At 38.5% G+C, this 18,126-nt stretch overlaps 2 protein-coding genes across 3 annotated transcripts in view; one reads left to right on the top strand and one right to left on the bottom strand.

Moving 5' to 3' along the window:
• The window catches only part of tmem106ba (transmembrane protein 106Ba), a 470,787-nt gene that overhangs the window by 235,514 nt on the left and 217,147 nt on the right, over positions 1-18,126 (bottom strand). The gene's annotated exons all lie outside the window — the stretch shown is intronic.
• dgkb (diacylglycerol kinase, beta) overlaps positions 5,841-18,126 on the top strand; it is a 76,764-nt gene continuing 64,478 nt past the window's right edge. For both annotated transcript variants that reach the window (XM_072393659.1, XM_072393658.1), the window contains exons 1-3: positions 5,841-6,218; positions 9,214-9,361; positions 17,938-18,014. In XM_072393659.1, the coding sequence (XP_072249760.1) occupies positions 9,286-9,361; positions 17,938-18,014 (153 nt within the window). In that variant the 5' untranslated portion in view covers positions 5,841-6,218; positions 9,214-9,285. The remainder of the gene's footprint in view (positions 6,219-9,213; positions 9,362-17,937; positions 18,015-18,126) is intronic.

Here is an 18,126-nt window from a genome sequence, read left to right as displayed (position 1 = left end):
ATCGTTTCATTTATTCACAGAACTCATGAGAGATAAACAGGGCCTTGGAGCCAGATAACTAGCCTAACTATATCAGATAGGCTTCTATTCATGTGATAAAGCCTGTCAGCAGTAATAAGAATTAAAATGAAAATAAAACCGCAGTCTTACAAAGCAGTCATTTCAACACAAACCTAGTCAGAATGTTATTTTGTGCTGCATTGTGCTGTCAAATCACAGAATTATTTCTTCAATGTGAAAATGTGTTGTCTTCCTGACATGAGCATCAGCTCAGAAAGTGTTTGTGTAATTCTGTAAGACATGCAGGGTTGGGAATATATTGTATTTTGCAGTGTGAAGGATTTGGAAGTCTCAAAAGTCATCCTCATTTTTGCATTTTTACTTCTTCCATAGCTCCCAGGATGAATAGCACTTACACAGAATGTAAATCCATACCTGCAATAAATCGATTTAAATGAATCAATGAGATCATTTCTGAGGTTTGGGTTGTAAAACCCTGCGCAGCAAACGGACAGATGACTGCGCAAATCATTCTATTTCTGGAGACAAAAAGATTATTTTTGAGTTTTCATTGATCTCTGCATCAGTGATATGATGCTGGAGAGGCTAATGCAACATGCCTCCAGTGTGTCTGACCCATATATCTATTAATGATGTCATGATGATGCATCTCAGGTGACGGTGGGAAAGGGGGTATTTTCATGTTATATTTCTATTTCAGGTGGAGGTTTGTTGTAAGTTTGTTGTTTCTAAATGTCTTTAATGTCTGAAACTAGTTTCTTATTCAAAGTCAGAAATAAACTTGAAATGAAACTGAAACATAAAATGAAATTCATAGAAACAAAAGAAATCAATCTGTTTAATCAGTTATGATGTGATATGCATCATGTGAAACCGTCACATGCTCAAAAACTGTAAAATCTTACGTTTTCAATTACAATTGTGATGTGCCGAAACTTTTAATTACATCAAATGTAACATTTTACAAACAATGCTTATCAGGAGTTAGGAGGAGGTGGACAATGGTGTTAATATGCAGACTGTTAAACCAGAGAAGTGATGCAGGTGAAAAACCTGATTGGGATTTGGCATTAAAACAGAAACTGTATTGGATTATTATATTAATAAATGCATACTTACAGGTTAACACATTGCCTGATTGCTGCTTTAAATAAAATAACAAGCAATGCAAAACACAACCATCACACAATATCTGCATCTTTACGTTAATGTTCCACTCTTCTGTAGCTCCTTTTAACTAGACCTGCAACTAGTCTCTTATTCACCCATTCGCACAGACACTGATTCAAAACTTAATATAATATTTGTGCCCTTATGTGCAGCCCTTTTATTGCCGAAGGGCAATCCTACATGTGGGTCAGCCCACTGAGCCCACTACTCCACCTGAGCCATGGCTCTAGTTATAAATAACTAGATTTCTATCAGGACACATTGGATACCAGATCTGATAGAGAGTGACCACTGGACTTGTAAAAGGGGAAAAGCAGAAAAAAATTTTCATGTTCACCATTACAATTTCGTAAGTTAATTTAGTCCTTATTATATTTTTGTATATTGTATGAGTCATCCAAAAATGTACATTCAAGGTACAACATAACGGTAATATTCAACCAGGATTCCCACATTCATTTGATTTATAAAGATGTAAATATTCCTCGGTTGATGAGTGTCAAACATACAGTAGAGTGAAATTCTGAGAAGCAGATGCCCTGTAGTAACCTTCTGCCAGTCACATGCGGGGACATGTCAATACTTCAGCTCCCCCTGCCTCTCTGACTCAAACGTAAACACCCACATGACCTGCAGTACACAGACAGCCTGGAGGCAGCACTAAAACACAAACGATATTGGTGAGCTGGTCACCTTCTCCCCTAACACGCTGCCCATAACTGGGTCATTGTTCAGTGATCATTCATGAAACTCGATTCATGCTGAGGCTTTTTGAGCTCATTAAATGCTTTTCTGAGTGGGTGGGAGGCTCCATACAAGGTGTTAGTAATGTTAAGGTTATCGAAAGGTTGACTGGCAAATAAATTGGAGATATTGGGTTTGTTCCAGGAAATGGAATGCTGATGGCACAAGTCAGTTTCTTCTCACAGCCTTGTAAGAAAAGCAGAAATTGTTTCGAGCACTCTTTATGTCTCCTGCTCAATGGTTTTGTCGTGAACATGTGATATAATCCAGAAAGCAAAATATTTATACTGCACACAGGTGTAGCGTGTCTAGTTAATGAATCTCTTTTAAAACCAAAAGATCCTTGACCCTTGTCATGATTTATATCAAAAGAAATTAAAGCAAATTAAGTGTTGCTCTACTTAAAGGTAGAGTAAAAGCTGCCAGAATTTCCACTTGTAGGACAGGGTAACGATGGCCTGGATAGTGTGAGAAACACCAGATGCTGGTTGAAGACTTTACCACCAGACTTTCCATCGCGCCTGTATTTTGGAAAGGAGGCAAAAGTATGTTGGTAACAGTTACAATCATCTCAAGTCTTCAATGGTATAATAATGACCTTGTATTTGTTTGTTTCATTCAGGAAATGAAAGTGCAGTCAAGTGCTGGCAGTTCTTAAACTTAAAGATATTAAATCGCACAGAAAATGGGTCTCATTCATCAATGAGTTTGTTCTAAAAAAAGTGCAGTTCAGTAAAATGTTTGTCAGTCAACATGATTAAACCACATAATTGTTTGCTGCTGTGTTCTTATAATAACAAATCCCATGTCCTTGAAAATTGAAACCGTGTGTCACATGTGGCTAACTGGATTAGCTAAATAACCCAACACTTTCCATAAAAGGAAGTAAGACTGCATGACAATGTGCACGCAGAGAAACTGCAAAAGAAACATTTTGAGAGAGAAGTCAAAAAGACCCAAATAAGAAACTACAGAAAGACAATAAACTAGGAATCCTCAAAACTGGCCTCTATCTGAAAAAAGATTTTATAGGGTTCAAAAGCATGTTGTAGTTCAACTTTGGACAGGAGGTCTCTTGTTTAGTCACAGATGGGTCAGGTCACGTATACTCTTGTTGTGGCTGTTGAATAGAAAGTGATGGTATTACAATGTTTGATGGTGATGTTGTGTAAGGCACAGCAGACCATTATGTGCCTTCAAACGTGTGATTCTGGACAAAACATGCCCAAATATTATGAAGTGATCCTAAAAGGATATTGCTGAGGTAGTCTTGCTGCAAGGGCATTGCCTCAAAAAAAGTTATGGAGTTATTTGTAATTATTGGAACATAAGTCTACTGTTGCTGTATAGTCACAGAACTGCATATTATCAGTCAGGCATGATGTGCATCTCCTGCATATGGTGAGATGACATTCAGGAGGTTAAGTCTCAGAGGAGTAACAAAGCACATTTATGAATGGATATTAGTTGCTTTTGAGAAATGCATGTGCATGCAGTCAAAAATATCTTGCATTAGCAAAAATTCTACTACACTGAGATTTCTTACTCAGTGGACTGGTCTTGTTGCCTGTATCTGAATGAGTGTGCATGTCTAAGACTAAAGATGTTCTTAATCTGTATGATTATTCTGTCCTAACTGAAAATATTTAGTGCATCTCATGCGATAGTGTGGATCTCACTACTGACTTTATCCCTTTTGATTGCTTCCACTGAGGTTAAATAAGTACTTCTACTCATTTACATTGATGCACATGTTCCTGGTTGAGAATATAATCTGTGTGCTTTGTCAATGGCAATGTTGCTAATATTAACAGTGCATGAGCACATTTTGCCTCGATTAGCTGTAACCTTTTTTTTTGTGAAAAGAAATAGTAATTACAGTCTGAAACACTTTCCCTTTTAGGCACCCAGATGCTATACTGACCAGATTACCAAAACACCTCAACTGGCTCTTTTTGATGCAGAGAAGCAGCAACTTTACTCAAAGCCCCTCCAGGATGACTGGGCTCCTCATTGTGCCCCCAAGGCTGTTGCCAGATACCCTTCGTAGGAAACAGATTTTGGCCAGTCTCATTCTTTCAGTAACTACACACAGCTCATGACCATATAAAGGAGTTGAAATGTTGATGGAATGATAAATCGAGAGCTTTGCCTTTCAGCTCAGCTCTCTCTTCATCATGACAGACCGGAACACTTCAGTCAAACTCTGCTATGTTCATCCTCCACTCTTGAACATGACCACTAGATAATATTCTATTTGAGGAGGTCGTCATCGACTTACTCACAATCCAGAGTGGGCTCTCCATCCATTTCTGATTGAAGAGCACAGCTTCAGACTTAAATGAGCTATTACTCCTCTTGGCTGCTTCACACATCCTTCAAACTTCTCCAGTCTCAGGGAAGTCTCTGCTCAATGAGGACAAAATGATGATCTACAGAAAGCAAAGACGCAAGCCTATGCTGACTGAACCCCTAAACCCTCTTCCCCTTGAATGCACTTACAACTTCTGCATATGAAGGCTGTGAACAGAGTTTCTGATAAAGGACAGGCCTGGTATAATCCAACAGAAACAAGTGAGACTTCCTGCTGGCAATGTCAACCACAGTTTCACTCTGGTTGTAAATGGACCAACTAGTCTTTAACAAAGGGCCTGGTACTCCATACACCTGAAGCACTTCCCTCAGGACACGATCTTAAGTCCTCTCCAAGTCCACAAAACAAATATATACTGGCTGTCAAAATAGTAGCTCATGTCACCTACCATGCAACTCGATTGCGGGATAGTTTTGTCAGAATAGTGGGCTGTGTTACAATTGTCCAATTGGTCACTCACTCACTCACTCATTCATTCACAATACAGTCCACTATTGAGAGAGTTCACTGGATAGAGATGTTGCATAACAGACACTATTTGAATGCAGTGATGCTTAATGATTATGTGCCAGATATTTGGGTATCTGTCGGTTGAACAAATGATGGAAGGATATTTACACACAAAATCTGAGGAGAGTGACAGCAGAATCTTTCTATTTGTGGTTGCAATTAACATATCTCTCCACAACCCTGTAATAAAACTGTAATAACAAAAAAGCAATTGAATTTGCCAAACTGAAACATAATAATAATGATAAAAATGTAATTAATAAAAATAATATTATAATAGCAAACTACATTATGAAGTATTCCAGAAATGTTTACTGTTTAGACAAATTAAAATAGGATTATATGTACACTATTCTGTACATATTTAACCAGAGATTTTTTTTATATCCTTTAACAATAGTTTTAGGGTTAGCATGAGAGACTTGCCACTCACCAGACAAAACCAACCGCAAACATTAGCGGTAGCTAATGGCTAGCATTGGCACTGTGTCAGGTCCATAGCAGCTGGCTCCAGACTGCAATGCACAATGACCCATGTAAAACAATGATGAGTTTAGACTGCACTATATAGGGAATGAAAATTCTCAGGTGATATTTGCACAACAAAATGTCTCAGTCACTACACCGTGGACTATGTTGGGAATGAGTGCACAAACACATCCATCGAGTGTTATGTGGACTCAGCTGTCATCACCCAGGGTGGTGGCTTATTTTCAGCCTTTTATTTGTTTGTCCTGTTACTTGGCTTTCTTTTTTTTCTCCTATCATTGTCTTAATCATTGTTTTTCCTGCCTTCTCTAAGTTGCTACACCCACACCCCGCCCTGTCCGCTGTGAATGGGGCTGGCTGAAGTGTGTCATGCTGACTGAAGAGAGATGGGTTAAAGGGAGGAGGAAAGTGACGAGAGAAACAGAATTAAGCAGGAGAGCGTAGGACCTCAGGGTTTTCAGGGGAGGGAGGGGAAGATGAGCACCAGAGCGGCTGAGGGGAGGGATGGAGGGATGTGACGTGAGCGAGCGGGAGTATGGAAACTGGTCACTGCAGGCAGAACAGCGCTGGATTATTCTGCTCTCTCTCATCCCTCCCTTTCTCTCTCTTTTCCTCTGTCTCTCCACTCCACATCCCCGCTGATGCTGCTCTGACCAGACACCGCCAGAGAAAAACAAATACTCCTGCACTCACATACTCATACACTGACATGCAGCAGAGAGGACTGCTGCTGCTGCTTACACAGACACACGGATACACACTAATTACAAACACCCCCTCTTCCTTGCAGCTGAGAGAAGATACGGAGGAGGATACAACAAAAATGTAAGTGAGGGGCTTCATCAGAAAACATCTGCCTGGAGGACACCTCCCTCATCTCTCTTTGTGGTTACGTCCAGCTCTGCAGCAGGTTGGCAGCATGTTGATATCTCATGTCATTTATGCACGATGTTGTGTGAAGCAGTGACAATCACCTATTGTGTGTCTATGTCATGGAATCAGTAATGATCTCTCGTGATAAGGGTGTAATGGAAGGATGCAAACTCTATCTACTCATTGCACCACTGGAGAACACTGACACTGATGACATTTGCAGTGCTGGATTCTGGTTGTTGAGGTTACCAGCTGAATGTTTTGTAAGGTTGCACTGCAGCACTGGAAACAGGGACAATGATTACAATGCAGTGCACAGCAGAAAAATCTTGCACAGATCAGTTCTATATTAGAGATGCACTCTATTGGATTTGAAATCTGGAGATGTGAAATTGATAACAAGATTGTGTCCGTCAGCTCTTTTTTTGCTGTCTGTGTGAAAACAAAAAAGACGCTACAGAGCATTTTTAATTTCAGCTCCAGCGGTAGATCAAAGTTTATGCGCGGGAGGCTGATTCCCACACATTCAATGCTAATGCAGCAACTCTGGCACGTTGTCTTGTTTGTTGCTTTCCCTCATTTGTGTAGTCAGTACAATACTGATAATAATCATCATAACAGTGATATAATAGTAATTCTTATCATGATAATAAAAGATGCTTGCTTAATTATTTGTTTCAGCAATCACCTCATCATGGTAGAATTTGACATATGGGAATTTTCACTTCCATGAACACAGATACTAACCAAGTTAAACACTAACTGCAAACATACCAATCTACATGACTTACACACAAGGACACAAATAGACACACGTCTGTCCTCCACATGAATGAACACACACTTGTTGATCCAGGCTTTCAGTTGCCAGTAATTGGGTCAAATGCTTCACTGGTGAAAGGGCATACAAAAACACACACATGCACATAACCACGTAGATGTCTGAGTGAGAACTGCTCAAACATGCAGTTAAATGCACTTTAAACAAAGTGAGGGAAAACAAGGTTGTTATTACAACGACAGAACTGTGATTGGGAATTATGCAGTGCACCTCCAACAAGGATACTCAGTATGTTTGTGTTGAAATGATGAATTGTCTTTAACTTTTTAACAAATGACAAGAATATGAGGCAAGTTAAGTATGCAACTAAATGATACTGTACTGTAAAACCTTAGATCTGTTTTCATTCAGAATTTATGATTGAACTGCTTTTGTTAAAGTGTATAATCTTAAATTTTAAATTTACCATCATGGCTCAAAAGCTGGTTTTAAGAATTTTGAGGACAAACATTTTGTTCAAACAACACCCCTAACCCTTAATTTATCTCCAATAAAACGCTGTACTGGACTCAGTTAAAAAATATAATCACATGCACACAAAAGCCCATTTAGCCTGACCTCGATCACGTTGTCATCATGGAAACCAGTCAGGCGGATGCAGAATCATTTTCAAAAGCAGCACAGCATTTAATGTCCAAAAGAGTTTTGTTCCAACATAAAAGGAGTTTGTTGCAGAGTGATGCATCTTTCCAAACAAAACAGTTGAGCTTATGTTGCATTCTGTTGTTTCCAGACACACTGAATACATCATTAAACATGCTAAATACACTTTTTAAAATTCATTATATTGTTTCTGTAAATATCAGTATTATGGATGTTCCAGCTCCACCAAATCAAAAAATGTCTACAGGGTGATAAGTAATTATTTTGTCAGTGTTAGGTTGGCATTTAAGATATGATGAGGTCCATCCATTAATTTTCTACCATTTCCATCTATCTGGATCACAAGGACTGCAGTCTAGGAAAATCTGTCATGGCCTCCTTCTCCAGTCTTAGCAGAGCTGCCACGTCTTACAGCTCTTCAATGGATAAACCATGATGTCCCCAAGCCAACCAAGAGACATTATCATCATTAGGGTCTTCTCCCTCTTACACATGCCCAAAAGACCTCACCTGATCCTTTTCTGTGCATGGGTGCCGTGGCTGGCCCTCCTGAATTACTGAGGAAAAGTTTACTTCTTGTTCTTTTGGTAATGATCGAAAGAACAAGATGAATAGTTATTACCTTAGATGAGGGTAGGAACACACATCTATTCGTATGATTCTGACAAATACTTTGAGACAAAAATCAATGAACAAAGACACATAGCCCATGAAAGGAATACCAGGACCCTGCCTATGCAAAAAAAGAGAGAAAAATATTTATCTGATATATTTTTACAGCAGTCAACATCTGAAAACAGCACCAACGACGTGAAGGGAAGCTTTTTTGAAAATCTGATGCGGCACAAAAACTAAATATGGATCAAAGTCAATTATGTTACTAATCTTTGACATATCCAACAGGTAAAAAATCTCCTATCTCCAATAATTTTTAAAATGAAAATAGGTAATTTTTAGGTAGTTTTTCCCCTCCCAAAATCAGTGACTTCATCTCCTTAATTGGCACTTAAAGGGTTAAAATCCTGATTTTTAAAAAAATGTTTAGCAGTTTTGATCAGGGCTGAAGTTGATTACCAAATTTGTGCAAAAAAATTTGGAAAAAATATCTATTTGATATATTTTTACAGCAGTTAAAAACAGCTACTAACGCTGTGAAAGGAACTTTTTTTAATGCCCTGCGAGGGTTAAGTGGGTATAGATGAATGGATGGGATTGGTTGTCCTTTCCTACCAGAAACTGACTTTAGGACAGACAGGACGACTGCTTCTCTTTCTGGGTTTTAAAACTCAGTGAGCATTGAGCATCGGTTGTAATGATTTCTGCAATTTGATTTTAGCTTTTCTGGTAAGACGCGTTTCTCACCTTTACAAAAAGTCTAGATTATTTTTTAATGTGTAGATTGTTTTGTATTCTCTTCTATGTCTTGTGTTTAACTTTAACTGTACTTGCAACAACTTATAAAAAATAAGCCATCCTAAATATGCTTAAATATGATACTTTTCCACCATCTCTGCCCTTTTCTTTCAAAGAATAAAGAGGAGGAAGGGGTCTGCTCTAATTAATGAGCTGCTGATCTGATGTTTTTCAGTGTGAGACGCCCTGCTGTGCATGTTGCAGTCCAGGGAATGCTCGGTGGATACAAAAACGTAATCTGAGCACAATGAGTAGCCAGGACAAAGACAAATGGGTCACCCTGACCCCAGCTGAATTTGCCTTGCTACAGGAATACACCCAATGTGAGTAGAAGAGATGTTCTCTGATTGTGTCTTGCTGTGTTAAAGATATTTCATGTTTTTTTTTTTCTTTTTCCAAGAACCATTATAGGTGATTTTACTCCCCCAGGCAACCAATGTACCAAGAGAGCAGGCTATACTGAAAGCTAACAGTGTTAAACCTTTGTTTTAATTTGCACATCTTCAGAGCTCATCTAAACAGGAATAAAACAGAAATGTTTGGAAATTCAAGAAGTACTTGGTAACTTGAAGAACAATGACTTTCAATTAATGGACGATGACTCTGTTCAGTTAGTCGAACATGAGATCATCCCCTCCTTACTGAAAAAAAAACTGTTGCTCAACAACAGCCAGGAGGGATCCCTGACTTGTGTAGCTTCCTCATCTAAAGTTGTGGTGGTTACCAGGCAGTAAGGAAATTATTTCCTCCTATGCAGGAAGACAGCTTGGAGGCAGAGTTGGAGGGGAGGGGAGAAGGAGGGGAGGGATCTGCAAGTTGTTTTCATCCAGACTTTCAGACAAAATCCAACTTCTTCTCAATGTCAAGTTGTCCTTTAATCTGTTGTTAAAACCACAGAGAATTACCACATGAATTAGCTTTGGTTTTTTCCTATTTCCACCGCAGCAGAGGGCTATTTTCAATAGAAAGTTTAGTAGTAGTAGTAGTAGTCATAGAGCATTTAACAGCTGAAGTGACAGGTTTATGGCAGATGCTTTTATCCAAAGTGACTTACAATCATATCCCAGGTAGTGTAAGCGTCTTGCCTAAGGAGCCCTACTGGAAGCAGTACTTTTCATGCACCCCAGTCACCCACATGAAAGGCAGCAATCTTACCACTACACTATCCAGTCTACCGTTTTTCCCTTTGAGAGATGGTGAAGACTAGATAAAAGCTGTCAAAACAGTTAATTTATTTAGATTTATAACCTCAGATGAATTTCAATGTGGCTCCATATAAGCTGCATACAAAATAGTAACTTTTGGCTGGCAGGACTTTCTTGGCAAAGTAAAAATTATTCTTAATATCTCTGTACAGATCATTGTGTGGCACCTAAGAGCCAAAACGTTTTGGTTTTACTACAAGTTTATTTCTTTTTTGTAAGTACCAAATTTACACTTGTGATTAGTTTAAGGGAACTTGTTGAAATTCCCATAATTAGCTTATTTGGAGCAAAACTGCACACTTGAATTGTTAAATTGCAATTTGATAAGAAGAAATGGCAAATAACACATTTATAGTTTAAGTATGTTACTATCGTGTTACTATACTGGCATGACAGTTGCTTATTACAATATATTCTCTCTTTATCCTTCATGAAAAAAGCATTTCCTCAACAACATTTCATGGAAGAATCCCTTTGCTATGTGGTTTCTGTCATCCACAAACAATATTTCTAACACATTTTCTAACTAAGAATGACACAGTGTTGGCAGCTATAATGATATTTTCTTAGCTTTTTTTTGTCTTTCATATTATCTGAAATGATAATGCTTAATTTCTAACACTCTCTTTTTAAAGTACTGATCGTCTCCAAAAGCAGCATGTCACACTATGAAAACCCTCTTTACCTTTGTTATTAAACTAGTCCGCAAAAATAATCTTAAAGTTGTGGATGTTTCTCATGCACAATGTGATGCAGTGCAGGTGCATGAGATCATGACTGCTAAACACAGGCACTGCTTAGAGGAGCTGGCATAGCATCGATGAATGCCTTTTCCTGGGTACACATACCTAAACAGGTAAAGGTGCACGGGGTGGCCTTACATGGCAGCTTCTGTTGTACTAATTTCATCTGTGTTTTTAGCATGACATCAGTTGAAAACCAGGGGAAACTATCTTTTTCTGCTTGAAGTAACGGCAGCTGCATTAGATTTTGATTTAGTTGTGATCTTTGAACAATTAAGGACTAAAGACTTTAATGGTGTGACTAAGTATTGGTTTACAACACATTTAACATGATTTATAACCAAGATCAACCTCGTCATATAATAGCTACATTTGGCCACAACACAGAATATTGTAGTTTGATAATAAGATGCCCAAAAATTGTACTATAACTACATATTCCACACTAATTTCTCTTTTCTTGGGTGATGATCAGTGTCCACCCATTCTTGGTGCATGATAACATTCAGCTGTCACCACATAATGGTGTTGTTCACCTGCAACGTCTTGCTACATGACAGAGCACGCATGTTTCACTCCGCTGATTTGGTTGCTTATAAGGACAATGAGGAGATGGAATGAAGAATTGCATTACTGTGCTCTCATGCAAGAAACCACAGGATTTGGACCATCTTAAATGTTTTTCAATAGTTTTTTCACTGTTCTACTCTGCTCTCACATATTATTCAGGTTAGATGTTACAAAACACATGACGAAAGTTCATAAAAAATGTTTGGTTAGGGCTTTCACATGTTACTATACATGAATGTGACATGGACCCTGTCCTACACAAAATATAATCCCACACATACGTTGCCTTCATGATTTTTCAACACTGACTTGTGAGACCACTACATTTAAGGCATGTGGGCAAACATATCGATTCACATTTTCTAGTTAGACTGGGCTGCAAAGATTGTAACTAGGGAGAAATTAGCGGTGTAGTAAAGTATGGATTATTCAGATCACAGTGTTCAATATCTTATAAGGCATAAGTAGGCAGAGCTTTTGCTCTTCAGAGAATATGTTTAAAGTCTGCACACTTCCTTCGCTCATTTAAAAAAATTATTATTTGAAGTTATTTTATAAGCCACATAACTCTGTAACACAGTAAAACTATTAGGCTGAAACAATATGAGATTGAATTTCAAACTTATCAGATTTCTGTTTGAAAATCAAAACACACATGTGAGTGTGTGTTCTGTGTTCCCTGCCTAATCAACATTTGCATTTATTTTAGGAAGAGAAAATGTTTCACTCCACCACTTTGAGTTATTGGAAAGTTGGCAGGATTTCTGCGTCAGTGCATTTGGTAATCCTCCACTTAAATAGAAGCAAAACATTCACAGAAGTCCCTGCACACCACACAAACACAAGTTATATCAGATAGCATCAAACCACCAAGGTAACAATAATGAAAGAGTTTGCTGTGAGCTCCTATGCAGTTGGCTTTACTGTTGCTGAACTCAAACATTACTTGCTGTGGTGATTTGGACTATATGTGCTGATGATAAATTTGTCTTTTTTAAAAAAACCTTTGGAGCATTTAATCTTCGTGGTGGGCTCTGAATGATTACTTGTCGGCCGAACTCGTGTCTTCACTGCTTACCAGACTGTGTTCTGGATGCCTTGAGTTTATGTTACGCTCCAAGATGTTGATGCATTTCATCATTTGACATGGTACAAGGAATGGAAAATATGATGCTACCTGGAAGGTTTACAAGAAGATTCTGTGCACCACCCACACACACAGATTAGGGCGGATTTCAAAGTAAAGAAAAGATGTCAGTCACTGTAAATCATTTGCAGACAGACAGATTAACCATCTATGGACAAAAATAGAGCTGTTAAGGGTCTAACGTTTTAAGTGCTTTTGTATCAGCTGTCCTTGTGTAACAACAGGGTAGATATATTATAGTGGATTGATATATTTTAGAGCTATTTTCAGTGCCATACAAGACAACTTTAATCATTACCGCTTTTATTTGCTATTCAGAGCACATAAAAGAATATAAATATTGATAGTTAATGCTTTACACCTAGGATCTCTGCAGTGTTTCACTTGGTAATGACATTTTTCTCTTTAATTGCTCAGTGTCTGTGCCAGCATTGTTCTCTAGGAGAGAACCCCATGCATTCTCCGGCGGACAGTACACTTGGCAACCCATCAGCTTCTGTTTATAGTTTCTGTTTTGCAAATATTTAATTGACCCTTTAAGCTTGTTATGTTTCAATTGAAGAAAAACCCATTTTCAGAGACAGGGGGCTTGACAAATGCTCTGAATTATAATTGTGCTGGCATAAAAGGCAGACCACATAATGAAGCATCAAATCAACATGAGAAAACTAAACTGTGCTGACGAGTGTGCACGTGTACACGCAGGTGCATGGCAGAGAGATTTTGCATAATCATGTTTCCACAAGCTCTGGGCGACTCTCGCACACTCTGTAGCTACAGTTTATAAAAGCTCCTGTTCTCTGAGCTGTAACAATGGACATCTAATCGCCTCACCTTCCCTCCTCATATCTCCCTGAATCTCCCCCTCTACTGTACCTCCCCCTATTTTTTCTCATTAAAGAGAGCTGTGCGCACTTTCATAACATTTTAATGGCTGAAGGCCAAGATCAAATCTGATCTAATTGCTAATGCGGGTAATGGCAGTAAGCGAGTGAACAGAAGCAGAATTGTTTTTGCTTTCAAGGTAAAGAGAACCCTCGTACTGTATATTGACCTAAAAAGTATTAAACAAGTTTTTTTTCTTTAATCACTGCCACACAATAGCTAAATCATTACCCTGATTAAGAAATGCATTATTGTTCAGTAGCGCCTGCAGCATGACAGGCAATCAGAGAATTCATAATCACGCTGCTCTGTAATGGTTATGTGTAGATGGCGTGCTAATAAAAGGTGGTCAGTAATAATGACACACACGCTGTCGGCTATGAGGTATTTATTCCAAGTCACTTTTGGTAATGGATTTTGAGAAAATCAAAGACCCAAACCCATTAGTGCAGGAGATAACAACATGCTTTTAATAGGGAGAGAGCTCAATCTATTAGATAGGTTTAAAGTGAAATTTCCTCTAAAGCAAACGTAAAGTAAAAAAATTGTTGTAATAAATACAGACCCAAACAGGGTCTGATGATAAAAATTTAATAATGAATTGATAATATATACTTGCATATGACAGATCACAGCCTAATAATCCAGTCAGATCTTATAGCAAAAATGTGAAATGGCCACTGTTTTTTTGTGCTGCCTAGCATGATGCTCAGACTAATGTTTTTCAGTAGGATATCTGATTCATGGGCTTTTCTTTTTCTAACCATTGCTTGTTGGTTTGCAACTTTCTCAAAAGTATCTTAATGAGTTCCTAGACTCCTAGAATTATCTTTATTATCGTCATCTATGTGTGGAAGGGAGGAACAGGAAGTCCAGAACTTAGAGCAGGCAAATGGGGTGGAGTTGATAAAAGGGGCTGGAAGGCTCATTTGGGCCTTTCTTCCTGCACTGACACACCTGGGAGCAGCTGAGCTGAGGCCTTTGTTTGAAGCTGAGTTGGTAGGCTCTACTTTTTAGATGTTTGAAAGCATGATTTTAATATTACTTGATCACTAGAGAATAACCATTTGGCTGTTTATTTGTGGTATGAATTGTTTGTAGGCATTCTGTGTTGGGAGGGGACTGATTAAGCAGCTGCTTAAGCAGTGCTGAGATATTTTAAAATACATTTTATTCTTTCTACAACAAAACTAACATGATTATCTCTGAATGTTGCCCCCAGTCACCTGCATGCCCAACTGGAATGAAGGATTATGTTCCAGTGTGAAAGGTTTTCAATGGAGATGTGTCTAAAAAAGCCAACCACTGTTTTTCCCAGATTTATTTGAGTTTGTTTTTAATTTATCATTTGGGCAGGTTATTTTTTTGCGGAGTTTTCTGCCATCTTTAAGGGGGGAGACTGCGTAGCAGTGCGGCCATTTGCATGTGTGCTTTATTGTGTGGTTTGTCATTTTAAGATTGCTGTGAATAGGTAAATTGAGTGTGTAGTGGTATTTCAGTCATAAATTGTCATGTGTTTGATGTTTTATCTTGCTGTACATAACTTCAGAAGCCTCCCCCCGATCATGCAGTCTAGTCCCAGAGTTGTTTTCTTTTTAACCATCTCGTGTTTGGTTTGATTGTATTTTTTTTGTCTTTTATAATTTACTCACTCTAGAGGTTAGTATTTTATCAAAAAATATATTAATAAAATTTATATTTTTTGTATAGCAGTCTCTGGTTCCAGTTTATTCTGGGTCTGTGCAGTTAATATAATTTGGTCACATATGTTATATTGTGCCTATCAAAACCTACAGTCAGTCCATTCTTGCCCTCTTCTCCCTCCAGTGTGCTGGCCATTGCCATCTCTGTTAAAGGGTTCAGTGGCAAACTTATCAAGGATTTTTACATATTTGGCAGCTTCTGCCGAGGGATGGGAATCGAGAACCTGTTTTCGAAGAGAGCCGTCTCCCAGTAGTTCCATTCCGTGGAATCGTTGATTCGCTTGCCTAACGATTCCATTTGTAGGTTCTGCTGATGTCTGAGGTATTTGCGCGATGACGTGATATGGACGCTTCGTGTTTTGGCTCAGAATTCTTCCAACATGGCGTAGAGACGGAAGCGCTCGAAAGTTTGGTTATATTTCACCAAAAAGGACAATAGTAGGGCCAGTTGCAACACGTGCAGAGCTGTGATCACATCAAAGGGAGGAAATCCCTCCAACATGCAGAAACATTTGACCACACAGTACGCAATTACTTTGCACAATGTAAAGTCTTTGACACGCTGCTAAACGATGGCGGCAACTTTCGTGGGGGAGCCTGTGGCACAGCGTCTTCCGTGTCAAAAGTCCCAGGTAACGCAAAGCTCTCAAGTCTCACACACTTAGCGTGACAGTCGCGCTTTTCGGACTTTTGTCATGCACTTCTGCCACACATTGTATTTCTCCCACTGAAACAAAAATATAACTTCTCTGGGGCGCTGCTATCGCTAGTCTGAGAAGAGCAGTTATTAACAACAACACTAATAATAATATCATTAATGAAAGACCCCCTCTTTTGGAGGGAGGGAGGGAGGGAGGGGGGGTGCAGAGGCAGGCTCCCGCATACCTGTAGCTAGCTACCCCTTTCATGAGGCAGGGACAAGTAAAATGACAGAGGCGAAAATAGATCAAATGTTGGTGCATACTTGAAATTAAAGTTACTGCAACCAAAGCCATTTGTACTATATTTGTACTATATTTGTACTATATATAACTGGACGAGAATCGTTAAGAGAACTGATAGGGAACCAAATCGATAAGCGTTATCGATAATGGAGCCGGAATTGGTAAATTCTTAACAATTCCCATCCCTACTTCTGCCTGAAGGCCTGTCTTCATTTAACCCATCGTTTTTCCTAGCTGGCATTTTATTAGTTTAACTTTGTCTTTTTGCTGATGTATTACTTCACGAGGATACCAAGCCACAGGGGTAGGAGTATAAATATGTGATATATCCACTGCAAAGATGTGTTATCATTTCATTATTATGAAGGTCATGTTTCCTCACATGGAACACAGAAAGACACAATATAACATTTTTTGTGGGTGAATCTAGCAGATAGCTTCATGTTGGCCTGAAGAACTGTGGCAGTGATAATTCCTTAGGCGTGTCAAGCACTATAGAACAGCCTGAAACCAAAGTTTGTTGCCTTTCTATCCCAAACATTTTGTCAAATATGTCCTTGTGTTATTCAAGATAACTTTGTAGCTACAGTTGGCAAGTTGAACAATTCCTGCACAATTACTATGGTGTTCATGATCTTTTCTTTTTCCAAAAGGCATCCTATGCTGGAATCAACTCTTTCAGAAGCATCCAAAGTAAAATGATATAATTTTGTAAAGCTTTTCCTTAGCATGACAGTTTCTGATTAATTTCTTATGACGCAATTGACAGACTTTTTCCTTTCTCATCGGTGTGTGACAAGTTCAGAGGGTGACCGGACTTTTTTTTCTTAGGAAACTTCACGATTAGACACATCAGTGGTAATAGTCGGGCAGCTTGATGATGCACAGTGAGGTGGGTTCTAGGTTTGAACCATGTCTTCCCTGTGAAGGACACACCGGGATGTTTCCTGCCTTGACTGAGCCACATTGTGGCTTTTTATTTGTCAGTTCATTGTGGGTGGGACACTGACAGCTATTCCACCTGTGCACAGAAACACACAGTGAATATGGCTGTTAGTCAAGGCCAAAACATTTTGTATGTTACTTCTTTGTGGTATATACTGTATGTATATTTTTCTAATTCCAGTGTTCAGATATTCTTTAAAAATTAACTTTTTGAAAGGTTGTATTGACATTATTATGCCTTCATACTTTTATACTGATCAAAACTCTGTTTTTTCCCACAGGATTCATTAATGTGACATGCCTGTTTATACGTCTATGCATTGTATTCACTTATAGTACATGTTGCAATATACAATAAACAATCTATGATAAAGTTTGCACGATGATAAAAATGTATAGTATGACCTCCAAACAAATGCTTTCTACATGTCAATAATTTATTGTCGGAAACCAGTCAAAATGCTGCTCCAAACCAAATCTGTGTTCCAGTCGGGTTGAATGACTTTGCATCAGATGCATCTTTATTTTTCAGAAGTGCTTCCACTGTGTTGGTATGAGTCCAGAAAACTCTCACAGCCAATGTGACCTTTTCTCACGAAGTCAACTCTTGTTTTCCTTAAGGTGTCCAAAGAAACTAATTTACAGTATATTAGTAAAACTGTGCTATAATGTAACGTGGCGTTATTTGCAGCATTTAGACATATTTAAAATGCCATTGAATTAACATTTATTATTATTATTAAATGTTTTTCCCCAGATTCAACAAAGAAGCTGAAGGATGTGCTGCAGGAGTTCCATGGAAATGGTGTGTTGGCCAAATACAATCCAGAGGAGGTATGTTACGTTTAGACCGCAACTGTGCTTTGTCCAAAGTTCTTGAAAATATTTCAGCATTACCTAAAATCAATGAGAACAAAAGGAACTGATAAACGTACATCCTTAATTT

Source organism: Leuresthes tenuis, unplaced genomic scaffold, assembly GCF_036924035.1.
Source record: "Leuresthes tenuis unplaced genomic scaffold, fLeuTen1.0.hap1 SCAF_10, whole genome shotgun sequence".
In the NCBI taxonomy this organism is placed as follows: domain Eukaryota; kingdom Metazoa; phylum Chordata; class Actinopteri; order Atheriniformes; family Atherinopsidae; genus Leuresthes; species Leuresthes tenuis.
Note: the sequence above shows the minus strand (reverse complement) of the source record. Positions and strands in the feature narration are given on the sequence as shown.